A 20249-nucleotide genomic window follows, 5' to 3' on the forward strand; every position below is an offset into this window, starting at 1 on the left:
CACACATCGCTCCGTGTTCTCCTGTGTTGTTCATTAACTCCCCTGCTCTTTGCCTGCACAAGTTCATATGGCTGCAAAAGGGTAAAATGCAAAGCGACAACTGCAGTAGATCTACTGTTGTTATATAGTGAAAGATGGACTGGCTCTTAAATGTGCCATTTTGTCTTGCAGGGTATTAAGAACAGGCTTAATTAATACAAAACATGTTCTGTAAGGGGGAAAGTATAATATTTGTATATTTTCAAAAGTTGAATCACAAGAAAATCAACTCCTTCTGCAATATATAAATTAGCCTACACTTTGAAGCTCTACACATGGAGGTAATGCACATATTTGCAGACATAAAAACAGGGAGACACCTCACAGAGAAGCCTAACATATAGTGATTGATAGAGTTCCAACTGATAAATACACGATAAACTTTTGATGTTCCCCTAAGTCGTATTGTTTTAACCTGTCTCGTCTGCTTTAATGAACTGCAGCCCTGGTTCACAAGAGGTGACTGCACTACAGCTAATAAGACGGTGATGGACCTGTTTATTGGGGAGAAGATTGAAACTCCCAATGTTTGGAGACTTTGAAATAAATTACAAAGCCCTAAAGTTTGTGATTAAGGAAATGCTTCATTTAGCAGGCTGATGGCCTCTTGCTGTGGTGGCCCTGCTAAATCATCCTCCCATTACTGCAGATCTCCGTCCACAGCAACTATTACAGCATACTTCATAATGTCCCTAATTTGCCGTTATTAAACTGATAAAATGCTAACACGTTAACACATTCTCCGGCGTGATGAAAATGTAGGGTTATTGCATTTCATGATTTTTGCATTATTCAAGCCGGCCATATTTCATCCAAATAAGATGGGCCATTGCCATTATTTCATAATTATTGTAACAATTTCTCCTGTGAAAAGGGTCACTTTCCTAACTCAGCAAAGACATATCCCTATTAGACTAATTTGCCTACATGCAAATTTTTGTCATTTTTCCCTCATTAACTATTTATCATCGACAGGAACAAAAAATATATTCATGAAGGCGGGCAAAGGAGCAGCCCGACAGAGCTGAAACTAATATTTTGCAACTCTAATGATTTTCTGCATCCTTAATTAGATAGAATAAGGTTGATATGATTAGGTCAGGATGTAGTGTTTTTCATTAAAAATACATTTCAGAAACTGCATTCCAAATGTGCCCTTGCAATTAAATAATGAATCTGACGCGTTCCTTATTACGGACCCAATTAATATCAGAGGCAAGGGCGTCATTTTAATATCAGCAGGCCACGAGGCCTTCATTAGCGGAGTGAGAGAAAATTAGGGATGAGGTGAAGGAAAACAAGGCACTCGCGAGAGCAGTGTGCAGCAGTGTGATATTGAGCCAATTTTGTAAAGTTATTGAACAGTGCACTCTTAAAAGGATAAAGTTTGACATTTTCAGCTCAAATCAGATCGGGAGCACCCAATAACTGAAAAAGCTCTCGTTTGTTTTGGCCTAATACGACACACGTTGTATGTCAGGTGCTAGACAGGGCGAAAATCATTTAGAAAGAGAATGCCTTTTCAGGTTAATCTGGGTTTAAGAGTCCTAAGGAAGGTTAGAACATGCAGCAATCCTTTTAATACCTCTTCTGTGGCACCATATCAAGGTATTTAAGCTGCAATGGATCACAGGTAGCAATTTGTTGCTTGACTGTGCATCAGTCAAGAAAGCTTTAATGGAAACAAGTTAGAAATATGTCAGCCAGTCTGCACTGTGCTTGACCAGCCAACCCAATTCAAGCCTGAAATTTCAGGGTCCCTTGTATTATTTGTCAGCACTGGTCACAGCACCTGCAGTATCAACTGCAATGGGAAAACAAGCTAGTGGGACAATCAGACTATCGTTATTGAACAGACTTTGAGATATACATAAGAGAAAAGGCCATAAAATCCATGCATTATTATTGGAGAACATGTCTTGGCAGTGTGCGGGATATTAGCTACTGATTTTACAGCATTAAATGTAAAGTTAAAGCCAGTGAAACATAATGAAAGATGATTATAATCAATTTGGTTCAAACCATATTTTTTTCTGGATGTGCTGTGCTGTTACTTAGAACCCAGCAAAAGACGCTTTTTCTCCCTCCAGCACTGAAACAATGAAAAAAAAATTAAAAATCCACATTAAATAACCAACCTGCAAATTGACTATTATTATCAAATTTGTAATTTTCACAAGGCAGTCATGAAACATAATCTAAGTTTTACTTTCTCACCAATTAACTTTATATTATAGATTCCTCCATGCCATATGATCATTTGAGTTGCTTCAAGGTTTTAATATTACTCTCTCAGGTTAGGATGTCAGCAGCAGTGGAGCTTACTGGCTACTAAAGAGAGAGTCCAGGACCAATCTATCTGTATGTTTTTAGACTTGATCTCAGGGAGGTGTTGTTAGAAGAGTGTCATTGTGCTATTGTTAAATGAATGCCTTGATATCCCTCTGATGATACATGGTTGATTGTGTGACCTGACAAAACCATTTAAAAGTTGCCAGATTTTGAAAGGAAACTGCAGTCAACACTACAGCTTTGTTAGTTAGAGGCAGGATTTTACAAAATAAAACAGACAAACAAAACGTGTTAACTTCTCAGCGCTCTCAATACAATCAGGCTCTAAGCTGGTGCGTGTGCTTCCAGGCTCCACATCATACTAGTGGTTCGGTAATGAGCCCCATTAATTATGTAAAGGCAGTGATGCAGATGGACCTAATTAATTGTCTCCCGTCACCCCCTTGATTACTGTACCTGGAAGGGAGGTGTTAATGTTCTGTAATACTTAAGCAGGTACGCAAACTGTTTTGTCAGAGCCACCGCTATGACAATGACTGAGTGGAGCTTTTTTGCGGTTAATTCACCAAAAGGGAAACTTCCCCAGTGGTGGCGGTGACACTGTGGTAATTGAAGGAGAGAGGGAGAGATTAGAAGGAGCAGTGGGGGGAGCGGAGAGAGAGAGAGAGGGGTGGGGGGGGGGGGGTTGTGTGGTGGTGGCCCTGGAGATGTTTTTGCAACCTGATTGCATCAACATTTGCTGCGCACCTTCGTGCCGTTTGTCTTCGTATGTCTAGGTAATGGGTTACCGGCGGGCGAGTTTGGGAACACCCAAGGTGCTTTGCAACAGCAGCGTGGTTGGTGGGGAGCGAAACCTGTGGAGAGTCAAACGGCACAGATTGGAGTGCAATAATGATAACCTGGAAGTCTGCGAGGCTGGCTGTTAATCATATAGGATGCCATCTCCATCTAAACATACAGCAGCGATGTGATGACGCTACATTACTTTCCTAAACCAATTAGCTTGTGACAATAAAGGAAATTGTGTAGCTTTAATCGTATTGCAAAAGTTTATGCAGACATTTTTTACATAACATGAACTTGTGGAACACTGAATATCCTTAGAAAGACACACCTCTTCCACTTTAATTCTCATAAATTCCTCTTAATCACCATAAACCAGGATATCCGACATTTTCTCAAATCTGCACACCTCTAAACTCTATAAAATTATTCAGTTGAAGCTATTCATGAGACAACAAGGCAAGTCAAGGCACGTTTATTGATATAGCACAATTCAGACACAAGGCCACTCAAAGTGCTTTACAGGGGCAAGATTAGAATACATTACAAAACATTTAAAGGCGAATAAAAGAAGCAAATAAAAAAAATTGCAGGTTAAAATGGAAACAAAAAAGTCTTCAGACTCGATTTAAAAGAACTCAGAGTTGCAGCAGACCTCAAGTTTTCTGGGAGTTTGTTCCAGATTTTTGGTGCATAATAACTAAAAGCTGCTTCTCCTTGTTTAGTCCTAACTCTAGGGACTGTAAGTAGACCTGTCCCAGACGATCTAAGGGCTCTGGACGGTTCATAACGTATCAGCAGATCAGTAATGTATTTTGGCCCTAAACCATTTAGTGCTTTATAAACCAACATCAGTATTTTGAAATCAATTCTTTGAGTGACAGGAAGCCAGTGTAAAGACCTCAGAACAAGGCACAAAATACTACTAATGTCTTCCGGTTCATGCCATCTTGCTATTCAGAGAGTACAGTAAAGTGAGTCTATAGGAGGCCACCTGAGATGCAAGCCTGAGCTCAAGAAAAAAAGGAGAAGAAGGATCTTTGGAGAGGAAGGCGGACAGAGGGAGCATTAGGCCGTGACATGGATACACAGGAACCGCTGTCAGTCCACAATAGAACCCTCAGCTGCTCAACAGGAACCAATAACACCAACACAGGAACACCGGGAGAGCAGAGCAGGAGCTGAGTGCTTCAGTAGCACAGGAGGGGGGTCAGCTAGAGTCAGAGGGCAACTATTGGTATCTGGTGTGTGTGTGTGTGTGTGTGTGCGTGTGTGTGTGTGTGTGTGTGTGTGTGTGTGTGTGTGTGTGTGTGTGTGTGTGTGTGTGTGTGTGTATGCACGTGTCTATGTGTGTGCATTCATGTGCTGAGCTGAGTACGGTTGAATTCAAGCCTGTGTACAGTCAGTATGTGTTTGAAAAGAATGTGTGTGTGTGTGTGTGTGTGTGTGTGTGTGTGTGTGTGTGTGTGTGTGTGTGTGTGTGTGTGTGTGTGTGTGTAAACTGTCATGCACGCACATTAGAGTGGCTTCTTCAATTACAGCGGATGAGTTTTTTTTTTCTCTCTCTCTCTTTTAGTGGACAGCGCTGAGGGCCCCAATGGCCCCCGGGCGATAGCGAGCAGGCAGGCAGGGAAGGACAGGAGCGACGTAGCAGCAAGCACAGTCTGAGCTCAATATGAGATATGACTGCAAAGGCTACATGCCTGTGTTCCTGAAAAGGTCATGGACTTTGCTGGGCAGTAATGTGTGAAAGTGGTGCAAGCACAGTGCTTAAAAAAAGAGAAGACAAAAAAGGAAACAAAAGCATAAAGATCAAACATATGTACACTCTCACCTCTTTCCCAACTCACAACATGTAAGATTGTATGGAAACAAGTACAAATCAAATCCTTTGCAAACTGACCCACCCTAATAAAAGCAGTGTTTGAAATAAAGATAGAATGAATGTTATCTCTGAGGGGGACACCAGGCAAGTTATATTTATACATTAAAGGACAAAGAACAGCTTTCCGCACAATAGTTATTTAAAGAACACTTTGCTAAGGAGCAGCAGCTCTTTGCAGGGCCATGAACCCACCAATGCCTTTAAATGAGCTATGGGATGTGAGCCGCTCTACATTAGTCTCTTGCGCCCATTTTTTTCCATTCACCATTGTTCTCTATGATACACGAGCTTCCTCTTTGACCTCTGCTTAGCACCTGCTGGTTGGAGCAAGAAGCCCTATACCTGGGCCTTATACATAGCTCTCTCAAGAGGCCAGGGCAAGTGAGGGCATGGAAACAAGAAGAGCTGCTAACAATGTCTCAGTGGGTACGCAGACACAGGTAATTCCAGTTGTTTAACAAATGAAGGTTGGCATGGTAAGTGTCATGCTAAGTAGAAATGGACGATCATTATGAATGCACTTTAGCTTGGGTGTATCATATCAGAGCCATAGCCCATAGAGTCCTGTTAGACAGCAAGCCAGTGATTATGTAGGCCTATTAAGATCTAAATGTGTTTCTGATGAGATGAAATGTAAGAATTTGATTTATTTGTGTTGATTCAAACCCCTTTTTGATGCGTGGTTAAGGTTTGGTTTCAAAACAGAAAATGTTGAGCTTCGAACATTTATTTTCTTCATGCTGTAGAATTTGTATGCTCCAATTTGCGCTAATTCTATGTTAGAAATTAAATAACTTTAGCATTCATCCTTAAACACACTCTTATTCAGAAACCCTAAAGGTAAGAAAGTGAATTGTTTTGGGCTAAACATGCTATCAAGTTAGCTAGCTAATTACATAACTACACTGTCTGCAATGCCTTTAATGCCTTTAAGCCACTGCAATGTTGAGGGGTCGGCAAGGTCAAGATGGTATGGTCCACTCTGGGGGTGTCTGAAAATATATAATTACAGGTAAGAAGGATATACAGTATACTGTACATGTTTGGACCCCCCTGAACTGTTAATTGTACATATTTTTGGGGAGGGGGTTGTCTCTCATATATATGAGGTAGAAATGTACCTCTTGTTTTATCAAAAGTGTTTCTCATATCTAAACGCAGGTACTAAAAGGTAAGAGATGTGGTCATCTCATAATCAGGAGTTTATTTTTGTTTTGATACATGTCCAATAGATCGTTCCGGCAATGAACTAATGCATGCAGGGACCCTGAACGTGGTCCTATCTCTGTTTGAATCCCACATGGTGTGCAACCCACTAAGCATGCCACTATCATGCCTCATCCCATTTCTAAACAGGCCCACAGTTCCAGCTGTGGAGGAAGAGAGAGAAAGTGTTCCAGTACGAACTCGTCGGTGTGAATACTTTAATTACAGGGAGTGTCAGCCCCATTGCTTAATGTGTCCCTCACAATTAATCCAAGGAGAGGATGTCATTATCTACCAAAGCCTGGGCCTGGGCAGGCTTTTCTGTCAGAGAGGGAAGAGAGGGAGGGAGCGAGGGATCGAAAAAAAGAGGAGAAAGCCAGCCAAAATAAGGAAGCGCCTTCACTCCTCGGCCAACTGTACGGGTCAACCTCCGTGTCACACAACAGGATCAAGCTAAGATTCTTACCCCATTGTTTTAAAACACTGTGCCTCGAATGTTTCGGACACTTGCCTCTCGTGACTCCATCAGCGAGGACCAAATGTTTCCTTTAATTTGTTCATAATATGAAGCTTTCTCGGTCAGCTGTCAAAACACTTCCAGCTGGAAGACGTTAGATTGACAGCAGGTTTTCACCACTCATAAGACGCTTTCTCAGTCCTCCCCTCCCTCCTCCTCTACTAGGCCAGGTCTCTAGGAGTCCTAGCCTGCTCCCTCCCCACACCGTAATATAAAACAGAAGGCAACAAATTGGGCTGTTGAAGAGAGAGTGAGAAAAAAAGACTTTAGCCAAAGCTCCGCACACATGGAAGAGAAATGAAAAGGACTCAACCTACGCCAGTTCCAAAGGATTCACGAACAAAACCACCTGTTTCCGATATGTCATTTGGTTATAGAATGTAGTAATTTACCCTAAAAAGTTGATTTGATTAATGTGACAGACCCGTAGGATGTAATCATTGCGGGAAACATAAGTTGATTATGTCAGCTGAAGAACTGTTGCAAGGCACGGATAGCACACGTGCAGACATACTTTGCGTATATACCCACAGGGGCCACACGATGCTCTATGTAACGCTCATTCAGAGACACATACAAAGATGCATATACAGCCCTCTGACTCCACAGCTTGAACTTGACAGTGCTGATTCTTTGTGACTGTCTGTCGTTAGTCACTTTCTTTTCCTCCTTTCCCAACCCTTCCTTTCCTTTAAAGACTTTGACCTTGGCGGCTTCCTGCGGGCCGGAGGGGATGAGAGAAGGTCTGGTGATTGTGACAGGTGTCGCGTCTTAACAGCCCCACATGACATCCCGGGGAGAGATAGACATTTGGAGGGTTTTATTTTTTTTTCTCATATGGGTTTCACTCATAACCTTAAAGAGACAGTGTGTGTGTGTGTGTGTGTGTGTGTGTGTGTGTGTGTGTGTGTGTGTGTGTGTGTGTGTGTGTGTGTGTGTGCGTGTGTGTGTGTGTGTGTGTATGTGCATGTACATCGGCAGTAGCCATGCGACAGATCATTTCTGTGTGTGTGTGTGTGTGCATGTGCAAGTGCGCGTGCGTGTGCATGTGTGCCAGCTCTCATTTCGGGGTTATTGGCTTGGATACTTATCACCTCCAGCCTCGGAGGCCTGATTAGGCTAAAGCTACTCCAAAGTCGAATTTTGGATATCAAAGGCAATACTCAACTTTGGCATCTGTCTGCAGCATCTTAATACGAAGCCACGGCTCCTGACATTTTAGAAATAATTTGAGCACGTCTTAAAATAAGTCCTGTGCACATAGAGTGAAACAAATATGTTTTCAAGGATAACCAGAAGGCGGCATGTCTACAAACACTGCATTTGTTTGGTGTAAGGTGTCGTTGTGCAAAATGTGCAGCTCTCAAAAACTTTGCATCTGGCTTGTGTGTAGTAATGTTGCAGATTTAAGATGACATATTTGTAGGTGAGGTCTTTCATTTAATGTAAGCAAACACCTTAGTATATGATCCCTGACTCGAAAAAAAAGATTGTCTAAACGTAAATCCCACTTATATGTGAACATACAATATTAGAAGCATTAAACCGTGCAAAACCTGGAAAAGTGCTGTCCTTAGGGCCCAGGGTGAGTCAGACACAGTGGGGAAGTAAAAGACAGGCGACTATCTGAGTTTGTTTACTGTAGGCTTGGAGTAGGCTTTATTTTCTGCAAAGGAGATTAGTTACAGTGAATTATGCATATCTTATTTTCTGGATTAGCTCAGGAACTCAGAGATACTATCTCACTGGATAATCTGTTTAAAAGTTGTTGAGTTTATTCCTACTGTAAATATAGTCGTTCTCCATGATTACTCTAGTTGAAACATGTATAGACAGACAGTGATCTTTGCTCTATAGTAATGAGAGGAGGGTGGATGAAAGCTACTGTAGCGTACTAGCCATTTTGACACTGTGTGTGCGCGTGGGTACGTGTTTGTCCGTATGTGTGTGCTCCTGCATGCAAATATGAATGGGTGGCCTGTCTTGTCCAGTGGTGCATTTAACCAGACACAGACCTTTGCATCAGCCAAATCAGGCACAACGCAGACAGTGTGCATCCATGCCATTTTCAAGCTGCTCCAATTATATCTGCCGACCGTCCACATATTGGCCAAATTTACAATAATAGCATATCTATTTCCATCCTAATGGCTGACATTTCTTGGCTTATCCATGCATGTATGTCGGTGGTCTTTTATGCTTTGTGGTTTTAGTCTGTTCCCTGCCATGTGCAATGTGCTGTCGTCTGTAATGGCCTTGTTTGTGTATGTGTTGCGTGTAGCCAGTGTGTGCGTATCTGTGTGTACATGTGTGTTCTTTATCTCCGTGGATGAGCATGTGTGCATTTCTGCAGCGTGACCCTTGCTGTATAAAGCTTGCCCATCTGCACTACAATATTTGTGCCTATTGTTATAAATTGATGTATGTGTGAATTTCTGAAGTGTGTGTGTGTGTGTGCGTGCGTGCGTGCGTGCATGCGTGTGTGTGTGTGTGTCTATGTGTGTGTCTGAAGTGTGTGTGTGTGTGTGTGTGTGTGTGTGTGTGTGTGTGTGTGTGTGTGTGTGTGTTGGTGTGCGTGCGTGTGTGTGTGTGTGTGTGTGTGTGAACCCGTGTTGGCACGTGTCTTTTTGTGTGCCCACATACAGCCTGTGTCTGGGGTATAAACCCAGTGCTCAGCAAACAGGCCTTGAGCCCGGGCCAGCTCTGACAGACAGGGTGGTGGTGGAGGTGGAGTGGAGGGATTGACCCTCTATAGCTCAGAGAGCCTCTGCACAGTACACACTCCTCTCCCACCTTCCTCTCCCCCCTCCTCCCCATCTCCCTCCATCCCTCCCTCCCTCCCCCCACTCCCTGCTGCCTAGCCCGCAGGCACTGGAGATGCACGCATGCGTTGCCTCACTGTGTGAGGCTTTGTCTGTTTGTGAGCACAGTTGCGTGTGTGTGTGTGTGTGTGTGTGTGTGTGTGTGTGTGTGTGTGTGTGTGTGTGTGTGTGTGCATGTGGTTGAGGATCTGTGGACAAAAGAAGCAAACATGTCTACCTCTTCTCTCACTTGGCAATAATCATTGATGCTCCTTTCTGCTTTATCTGTTCCTGGGTGCCCACTGGATGTTCATGGTATGACTGACTTTTGTTTCGAAACGCACGGACAAATCTTTTGTCCATCAACTGAACCTAATAATAATATAATGGCAATACAATTACTGGAGACTGAAAGAGACTATTGAAATCAATGTTTAAGTGGTCCAGTTTAAGATACAGTAGCTTCCATAAGCTTGATAAAGTTGTTATGATTTATGCCATTGTATTAGGTATTCAAGTCACAGTGCTTATGTATTATTGTCACCACATATGTCGTGCAGAACGATCCAGTGCTGCTGTGTCAATATGAAACTGTTATGACAGCATCCATAAGCAGTTTCTACTGCTCTGAACATTCTTGATATAAAAGAATGATCCTTTCCCTTCAAATCTTCGATAATGCATTAATAAGAAAAAACATCATGCTCACTTTAGGCTTCACCCATTGCTATTCAATGTTATAGGTTTGTGATAGACAATCAGGGTAAATGGTGAGAAGTTGCATTTATTTAATTTTTGTTTTCATGCTGATCTTTGACTGTTCAAGTATTTGAAATCGAAAAAAAAAAAGATAAATGGGAAATGCAAAATATCTGAAAATGGCATATGTACAGTGTGATGGCTTGTAGAGGACATCCCTGCTTGCAAACCAACTGGTCTTTCTAAGTCTGCTGCAAACCTTCTTAATTACGTATCCCAAATAGTTCCAAAGGTTTCCTGACGACTATGCCAATGCATGTGCAACTCAATATTGGTTCATCTTTGGCAACATCAACATTTTATTACAGAAAATAACAATACTAACCAGATAAACGGACAATTAATAACACATTTCAAAAGGTTCTGTTCGCTTAAAAAACGTGTTTAAGTGAAGCAGTGTTTAAGTTCAAGACATATCATAAGATGCTGTCTGGTACCATTCCAGAAAACCAACCCCATACAGTTTTTGACTCATTACTGCTTTCTAAACCTATAGCGAAAACATCAGCTGCATCCATTTTGCCGGATCCAGCCAAACTTCAACTCCTTACTTATAATCTCGGCTCCTTCATATATTAGTGCTAGATCTCTAGAACCTGTGGCCCTTTCAGAACCCCAGAACCCTCCCCAGCCCCTTTTAAAGTAAACAGGTCCAAGAACCAGCACCATCCTCACTTTTTCTCCCAAAATATGAATCTTTGTCCCCCTACTACTCCACAGAGCACCACTCTCTCCCCAAGTTTAAGTCTCAGTCCCAACCATAGTCCCAGCCACAGCCGGGGCTTCCATGTGCGACTGACACATAAATAACCAAGCCTGTCCGCCACCCAGGCAAATTCAAATGCACCTGTCAAAGTGATGAAGCACCCGCCCGCAGGGAAGCATTGTTTACATTTTCACTCCACTCTTCGCAAAAGTGAGATTCTAATTATTTTCCCCACTGTAAATTAAAGCCAAGTGGGACAGAACTACAAACCAAAAATGATCATGGCAGTGGAAGGAGAGAAAAAGCCCCAGACCTCCTGTGTATGTATGTATGAATGAATGAATGAATGAATTGTGTGAAAAAAGGGGGTATAGGACACGACTGAAGAAAAAAGTGTGTGGGTGGTATACAGTATAGACAGAGGGAAGGTCGGCAGCCCTTTGTCTCTGAGAGGGGGAGATGAGCGAGAGAGAGAAATGGAGGTACGGCATTCACACGGGCTGTGTAGCAAGTCTACTTCTGCTCTATGCTCATTGCAGGCAAGGGTTTAGACAACCTCAACCGACTGGAATACATTATGCCCTCAAATGTCATACATAATAATGTGGCAGAAATGCGCTGCATTATTTTTCATACCAATGGACACAGACAGAGAAAGAAAGAGAGATAGAGAGAGAGGTACAGAGAGGGGAAATATTGAATTAGTCCATGGGAACATGCAAATGGAAGGTACAATTAGACAGGAGAAAGGGAGACCTGGGCTACAGTAGAGAGAGCGCATGATAATAGTAAAGATGGCTATCTAGTTTGGATCAATCATTAAGGGATCAGGGGGGGACTGACAGGACTGTTGGTGCCCAGGCCTAAGGCTCCTGTACTGGACAGTTGCCAGCCCATGCTCAGTCCACCTGCCCATGGAGACTTCACTGTCTCTCCTTCCTTGAAGTTCACTCACTCACACACACAAGCACACACATACAGTATGTACATATGTACTCCTATAGCATGCACAAATGCATTCTTAGGTAGCGTACGTGGACACAGATGTACACTCACACTTTTCAACAGAAAAACTAAAATGAATATGGATTACTTACTCTGGGTCGTTGTTGATTTGTGCTTATTAATCAGTGATGCATTCCCCCTATGGTGTTTTTTTTAAATGGTGTATTAGGGTACTCATTAGTGGACTATGGGCCTGTGATCGTGTCTCATTTTGACACCGTGTTTTGATTATCAGTTGAAAATAGCAAACTTTTGCTGCGAGGTCATGGGGTCAAGTGTGGGAACTGTTTTGGTTGTCAAGCAGGGTAATGCCGAAAATGCCCTTTTTCATTAATGGTCACCTCGAGACACTGTGTATATATACTTGACATGTCACCACATGGAGGAAAATGTCAGACATTGATATTTATGAGGGATATATATATAAAATACACTGCACCCATGCCACACATAGCTATTAACAGACCACTCTGTCACCCAGTGGAAAATTACTATTTAATTCCCAGAAACTGTCTGCCCTCTTTTTAGCTGTTAAATTTCTAATTTAGGTATGAATATGGGTCACTTTTTAAATATAACAGAATATCCATTTTGGAATGTAGTGCATTCATCCCTTTGTCTCCAAGGCAGTGATGCCCAATTTTTGGCCTCAAACTCACAAAACAGCAAAAAGAATTCCAAATCCAGCTATGGCGGACTTAATATTTGCGCACCCTTGAATAAAGATGACTGGTCAGTCAGATTTTAAGTCACATAAGATCTTTAGAAAGAAAAGCTTTGCACAGGCACCTGTACTTAGGAGCCGACTGTTATTATTCCGCATTCATATGTGGTATGGTATGATTGGGCAGGTGTGAAATTGCATCCCAGAAAAGACAGACAGACTATATTTGTGAACCATGGAGCCATGTCTGCAGCTGTGCCATCCCCACTTCCTGTGGCCCTGTCCCTCCCTCCCATTCTCCATGTGCATTTGCGGTAATGACTACAAATCCCCAAATTTATGTCCCTGCTGGAAAACATGGTTTGCCGTTTATAGTCCTCGGCTAAAAGAAATAAGGCCCGTCTCTCCTCATGCAAGTCAAGGGACTGATGCAGACTCTATCAGATTTCTAAATACAGACCCCAACAATAAATCCTAGCTTGATTGGGTTTGAATTAGGTTAGCTCACTTGAATGCTATCTGCTTAACCCACAGCTGGCCTGTCTGCTCCATGCAGGCATTGAACCTAAATCAGTCACTTAGTGCTATCAAATGGAACAATGGTGGAGCTGAGAGAGCACTCAAGCTAGGGCTAGAAGCCAGGCTAGCGCCATAACGCAACACAACAGAGCAGACCAGAGTAGTGTATAGCAGACAGGGGCCCCCTAATGCTCTTTCCTTTTGGTGTCTCAGCAGTGATGCATCCTGAGAGCCATGGTGCATTGCATGAAATGGCATCACCCAAACCGAACACACAAACACCTTTTCAAGCTTTTGTCTATAGTCTTGTCAACTGGATTTCACGTGCTAATTAGCGTAGGATGGTGGCATGGCTAACATTTAAAACAAAATCTATTTTCATGCAAGCCAAAATACATACACATGCACGCCACACATGGGAATTTAAGCAGGTGTGTTTAACCAGTGTGACTTAGAATGCGGGAGGCTGACTCCATGGTGTTTCTATCGCCACTCTACAGCTTGGCTTATACAATCCTTGACTGGGGCCTTTCGCCGGGTCATAGGCACGTTTGCTGAGACCAGTGCAGTAGGAAAGGATGTTTTCTTACTCAGTTATTTTCCACGTTTGTGACTTTAAATGTTTGTGATTTCTGATTCTATCGTGAGCAAGCCGAGAGCCACAAAACTGGCAAAGATGTAGGACACACTCCCACTTGTGCTTCCTTAAAAAAAGAGGGGGGGGGGGGGGAGAGAAAGCGCAAATCAACATACACACACTATCCAAACAGACTGATTGCTGCCTAGCAGAGGTGCTGATTACTTAAGGAATTCAGGTAATCAGTTTCCCCCAGTGTGGGCCGAGGCCAAGCTAGAGGCAAGGCGCAGTTGGGGCGATTTCACTAATGAGAGTCTTAATTAGCATTGAAGAGATGCACCCCCGCGTCCCAATCTCCCCTGTATGCACACGCACACGCACACGCACACGCACACACACACACACGCACACACACACACACACACACACACACACACACACACACACACACCTTCTTTGAATGTTCTCCCGTGGTCTTCTTTCTCTCTGCACTCATGACTTTTTGACATTTTGACAATGAGGTCCTTTCTACTCACGGCGCTGTCTGGTTTGCAGTTTATGCAATACCTCTAATTACTAGTGGTGTAATGGCTCCCACTGTTTTCTCTGTGAAGTGCCTAGAGTTGTGTTTTGCTAACCGTTTATAAGTGCTGGGTGACATCGATACACCACCAAATTAAAGCTCTCCTTCAGCTTGACCCTGCCACTCATGGCCTGCTGAATGAGTTTGCCTTTTCCTTTTTCTGTATTTTTAGACGAATCATAATTATCCCAGCCAATTAGGGGGTCACCTTGAATTTTACAAACTACTTGAAAAACGTCCTACTCTTTCTGACCCTGTACGGGTGTGTGTGTGTGTGTGTGTGTGTGTGTGTGTGTGTGTGTGTGTGTGTGTGTGCATGCTATGTGAGTATGTTTGTGTTTGTGTGTGCATGATGTTTGCAATAGTCTGAGTCTATGGCTTGGGAGCTAAAGTTGGCATAATGGGCCATATGGCGTCCCATAGCACATGCATCTGCACATAGAAATAAACACACACAAACACACACACACACACACACACACACAAATCGCACACTGATTCATGTTGCACAAAACAATTAAGCCATAATTTCATTATATTTACTGTGTGTGCTTATGGATTGCTATGACCTATAGTTAATATGATTGTAAGATATACAGCAATGCACGTGATCACGAGGCATTCAAGCCTTCACCAGCAGACACTATCAGAGCTTCCATGATCTTCACACATGGATGACTCCGAGTTACATGACCTATATAACATGTTACACGCTCCGCTTGCCCCACGTGTCTAACCCTAATACAGAGGGGCAGCGCATTACAGGTGTGTAAGCCCCCAACACACACAAACACAGTGTCATAAACAGGCATGCCACCAGGATTATACATATGTATGCATGATCACAAACACAACCTGTCTCTTTACCTGCTACAGTTCAGGCCCCATAGGACTCATGCACTACTAGGAATTAGCGTGCTGATGTACTATACGCCAGTGGTGCTTATCTGGTGATGGCTGCACTGGTTTGTAGTTCAAATGAACAACTCAGCCGTTTACAAGGTGAGGTTCAGTCAGTTTTCGACTTGTTGTACATGGGTTTTTGATATTGAGTTGCATCAATATAATAAAGTTACTGATGCATATTTTTGTTGTCGGTGGATTATTGCCAAATGTTCCTGCTTTTTAAGGCTAACCCCTCTGAGAGCAAGAACTTTACTGGAAACGTCCTACTTATGTAGCCTACATTATTTCCTTCATTCTTGAATGTGTTTTATTTGTATGGCTACTGAGTTGGAATTTCCAACACTTAAATTCTTAATGGAATACTTGGCCAAATTTGGAGCCATGGATATCAGAGTTTTCCCCAAGATTTTTATCCAAACAACAAGGTATAGTTAACAGTATTTCATAATGTTCCTTAATCTCCCCTTTGTTCTTGATTAGGTGGCTGTATATGACTATATATGGACGGTGGAGGACCCCTTGGCAGCTCCTATTGAACTTCCAAGCGAGGGTGTAAACCTACCAGAGGGTGAGACCAGCACCCATGTGGCTGTCTACACGCTATACCTGAGTGGACAGAAACAAAAATACAGACACTTCCTTCGACAACCCGACGGGGCCATCATTGAGGTGGGCTATCGACATGTTGTATATAATGTATCACAAAGGAAAACTAGACATTTAAGTTTATTTGCAATTAACGCAAGGTAGTTTTATCCTGTGCTTTGCTGGAAATGTGTGAAGCAGCGTATTTTTGTGTGAAAATATTCAGAGTCAGTTCAACTCCAGATATTGGCTGTGGAATTAGTCTAGTTTCTGTGCACTGGCTTCATTATCTGACCATACACACAGAGTGAGCACATACCTATGATAAATGAAGTGGAGAGAAGAGTACAAAGGGAGGGAGAGCAAAAGAGAGGAGAGATTCACAAAAACGCTCCTCCTTGTCCTCCCTCTCTCTCTCTCTCTCTCTCTCTCTCTCCTCTGAACAGAGTAACGGATGCAGCAACTAGTTCATTATAGTCTGCTTTAAGAACAATAAAAAAGACAACAGTACAGCTCTGTGGTCTGAATGGGTGAGGTACCGTCACGGATTAAAAAATAACAGATTCAAAGGATTTCTTCTTTTCAAGCAGAAATTGACAGGAATTGCCCTGAGAAACAACAGCCATACTCACTCAGTTCATCACGTGGATGTATGACTGCTACACAGTAAAAGTCAAGAAAACTCCTGTACGATTCAAATTCCTGGCACTTTATGCTGTTCAACACTTGTGACTTATGATGATGGGTCATTTTGTGATTCACAGATTGCTGCCTAATTAAAAGTGGTGCTTTGTGACAACTGCTGCTGCGGTGGCACCAAGTCATTCCTTTGCTCAATCATTCCGTCAGTCGCCCCGAGAGCGACCTGGATCCTCCCGACAAAATTAATATTTTGAAGTTTGAATGTCAGAGGAGTGAGGGAGGAGGGGGACTGTGTATGCGCTAACAATTAGCTCTGAGGCTCTTCTGCGTTCTAATGGTTCCTCCGTCATAATTTGAGCGATGGTGAGCTTATGTGAGTAAACACACAGCGTGGTATATTTATTACTGGTGTCACCATGTATGTATGTGTGTGTGTGTGTGTGTGTGTGTGTGTGTGTAGCCTCTAGACCTGTGCATAGCAGATGAGACATCTGGAGGGATTTATTCCGAGCCAAACATCACACACTCATTGACACAGACAAACACATGTAGATCCTCACTTACTGGGGGGAAAAAAATTAATAGTATGTTCCAAAACCTACAACAATCACCTTTTGCTAGGGCTGTAACGATATGTGTATCGAACCGAGAATCGCGATACACAGAGCCACGATCCTATATCGCGGTGGGAGAAGGCAGAATCGCGGTTAAATGTTATTATAAATGTTATTTAAATACAATTATTTTCAAATTTCAAAAACCGTTGTATCGAATCGTGGGTCAAAAATCGTGATACAAATCTAAATGTGAGTTTTTGTATCGTTACAGCCCTTTTGCGTAAACACACATAGGGGCTGATGCACGTTCACAACACCAATAACCCCATACACAGGACAACAATTATTCCCAGATCTTATAGCTTTGCAAACATAATTTTCTACTGTGCTGGCTCCCCATTCTTTAAACCGAGGGGGAGTTTCATAGAGGCCACCCTTAAGTGAAAGATAGGTGTTAGTGTCCTTTGGAAACACATCCACTTACTCTATCTTTTCTGTTGCTCTTTTTTCTCAGACACACACACACACACACACACACACACACACACACACACAGGGTGTCCCCTGGGTGCTGCTGTCTATTCCTCGCAACTTAACTGGCAGGGACCTCCAGTAGCAAAGAGACGCCTATGGCAGCCTCTTTCACCCCCTGGTAGTGGGGAGCGATAACACCGACGCACAGCACCGCCGAGAGAGCACGGTGCCACCCCCACCCCCCCCTTCATTACATATTCAAAACTAATCCTCCCCTGAATATATAGGCTGGTTTTATGTATAGAGCAAGATCCAGGAATCACCAAAGGGCATCCCCAGCACTCGGAAGAACACTTGAGCTGATTTTATTAGTTCTTTATATAATTCTGGCAGCGATACACACACACACACACACACACACTGCGACAGGGTGCTGTGTACAAACTGGCCTACAGATGTAAGGTGACAGCTCCTCAGAGAGAAATAACAGCCGTGCAGGCACTCTTACAAAAAAGAAAAATGAAATAGATAATGTAGAATGAAATAGAAAAAAAGGCTCTCTTACTATGAGATGCAGTGACCACAGTAATGCAGAGCAGTTCCCCTCTGTTTCTTAGATTTATGACATTTTAAAGCAATTTTATGGGTTTTCCTGTACAGGCATATTACTTTATTCACTTATCCGAATAATAGCTTGCTTTATGGTGATGTGGTTACTCTGCTATGTAACAAGCCCACAGTATGATGTGGAATAAACCCTGTTTAAGAGCAATATAAACTATTTAGTCATTTGTTTTACTTTACGCCAAATAAGCGGATGGATATTTGACATAATCACAAAAGCTTTTATTGCAACATGACAATATATTGTTACTTTTTTTTAATACTTTATTTTTGAATTTTTTTTTAGAGAACACAAAAAAAAAAAAAAACACAAAGACAAAGACAAAATACAACGAACAACTAACATGGCGTACTCTATTTTACAGGTTTCTAAGGACTTCCAATTGCATTGTTTAAACTATGGCAAATGTTAAGCGGAAAATAAAAAGTAAACAAGGTGTCATGTAGGTTCCTTCAGTACTGTTATATAGTCAAGGAAAGGTTGCCATACCGGTTTTAATTTCTCTGCTTTCCCTGAAAATATTTTCACTTTTGTTTAAATGTAGGACACATATTATGCACAGATATATATATATGTTTCCCCTCATTATCATTAATATCATCATAATTATTATTATTCATATCTACAATATGTGTTTTTTTAATCATCAGGTTAGATTATTCTTGAAAAAGGAGGACGACAGTGACAAAAAAAAACTGTATAATAACGTGACTCAATTTCTCTGTCCCAATTAGTTGAAAGACTAATCCTGCTACTTTGTGGAAGTCTGTTTCCATTTACTGAGGAAATATTGACGGATGGCTCATTTCCCTTTAAAGAGCTGATGTTTTCACAGCCAGTGTGTCCTGGACGCCGATGCCCTAGATGGACTTAGCTCCTCCCTTAGACTAACATGACCACAGCTCCAGGGGCCAGCAGCTTTGCATAATACCCACACATTTACACCCCAAATTTGTCTAAACGGACACCTTAAAAAACCAAGTCCTGGAAGAAGTGCCCTGAGCTATAGACACTAGTTACACACTGTTTGGTATACGGCGAGGTGTGTCCTGTTTGATTTGTTTTTACAGTGATAAAAACTTGAGTCAAGTCATGAGAAAACTAAACATATCTCTTGTTTGTTCAGCCATTATTGAACTGGCTCTGTTAGCTGAAAGTAGTTGCTGTTTTTCTTCCTTTTGTGTTGCATCGTTGGCAAAAGAAGTGGGAACGGAGTGGAAGGAGGAGTACACATTTGAAATTGTGTGTGTGTGTGTGTGTGTGTGTGTGTGTGTGTAGTAAAAAATAAAACGATAATGAAGTCTTTATTGACTTGCATATTGAATTCTGTTTAAAGAAAGTTAATATTAATGGTCCGTCATATGCTCTCACTCAGCGCGTTGCCCAAGGCAGGCAGGTCTGTAATATTGACCATGTTGAAGGCATCTTCTCGCTGAATCACAACAATACCAACAAAGTTAAAGCTACATTCCCATCAGTGCGCTCCAATAAAAGACATTAAAGGTAAAGTGAGGTGTAGCTTTTCAAACACTCATTACCTATAAACAGATGTTAGCCAGCTGCCGACTCACAAAACGCAATGCTGACAACAACTGTTGGGGCCGAAATTATGCAGGGAAATGCATCTATACAACCTAGGACCTTCAGAGAAGGCCTCATAACCACTCTGTCTGAAGAAACAAGATGGCTGATGAAGAAATTAATGCCGGCAAAGTCATTATCTTGCCTCCTAAAACCACAGTGGGTTTATGTCCCCCCGTGTCGTTTTTTCTCTGGGGCTAGCATTTAAGTGTCCATGGACTTATAAAAAGATAGGACAAGCCAACTGTGCTCCTTTCGTCTCCTTCCCTCCATATGGGAGGCAGCAGCATATGCAAGAACTGGCTCGGCTTCTGTAAAACTTCCATTAAAGATGCACAACTAAGGCTCTGCCAGCTTGAATATTACCTCTCTGCGCAAATTATTTATGGCTCGGAAAAAACGCTGATGATGAGCATCTCCAGCGACTTGTATAAATAAAAACACTTTTCTCTGCAATTTCTGCTGTGCTCTTTTTTTTTTCTCAACCCTTTTTTTTGTGTGTACGAGGGGGGGATGCTTAAACTTAACCATTTGTAGAAACAC

The 20249-nt window shown here is 42.3% G+C and overlaps 1 protein-coding gene across 1 annotated transcript in view; it reads left to right on the forward strand.

The window, feature by feature from the left end:
- ofcc1 (orofacial cleft 1 candidate 1) overlaps window positions 1–20249 on the forward strand; it is a gene marked incomplete at both ends in the record, with an annotated part of 134899 nt that overhangs the window by 85241 nt on the left and 29409 nt on the right. The window contains one exon of the mRNA XM_080050600.1: window positions 15723–15911. Within this exon, the coding sequence (XP_079906726.1) occupies window positions 15723–15911 (189 nt within the window). The remainder of the gene's footprint in view (window positions 1–15722; window positions 15912–20249) is intronic.

This window comes from Ammodytes marinus (genome assembly GCF_949987685.1).
Source record: "Ammodytes marinus genome assembly, chromosome: 21".
Lineage (NCBI taxonomy): Eukaryota > Metazoa > Chordata > Actinopteri > Uranoscopiformes > Ammodytidae > Ammodytes > Ammodytes marinus.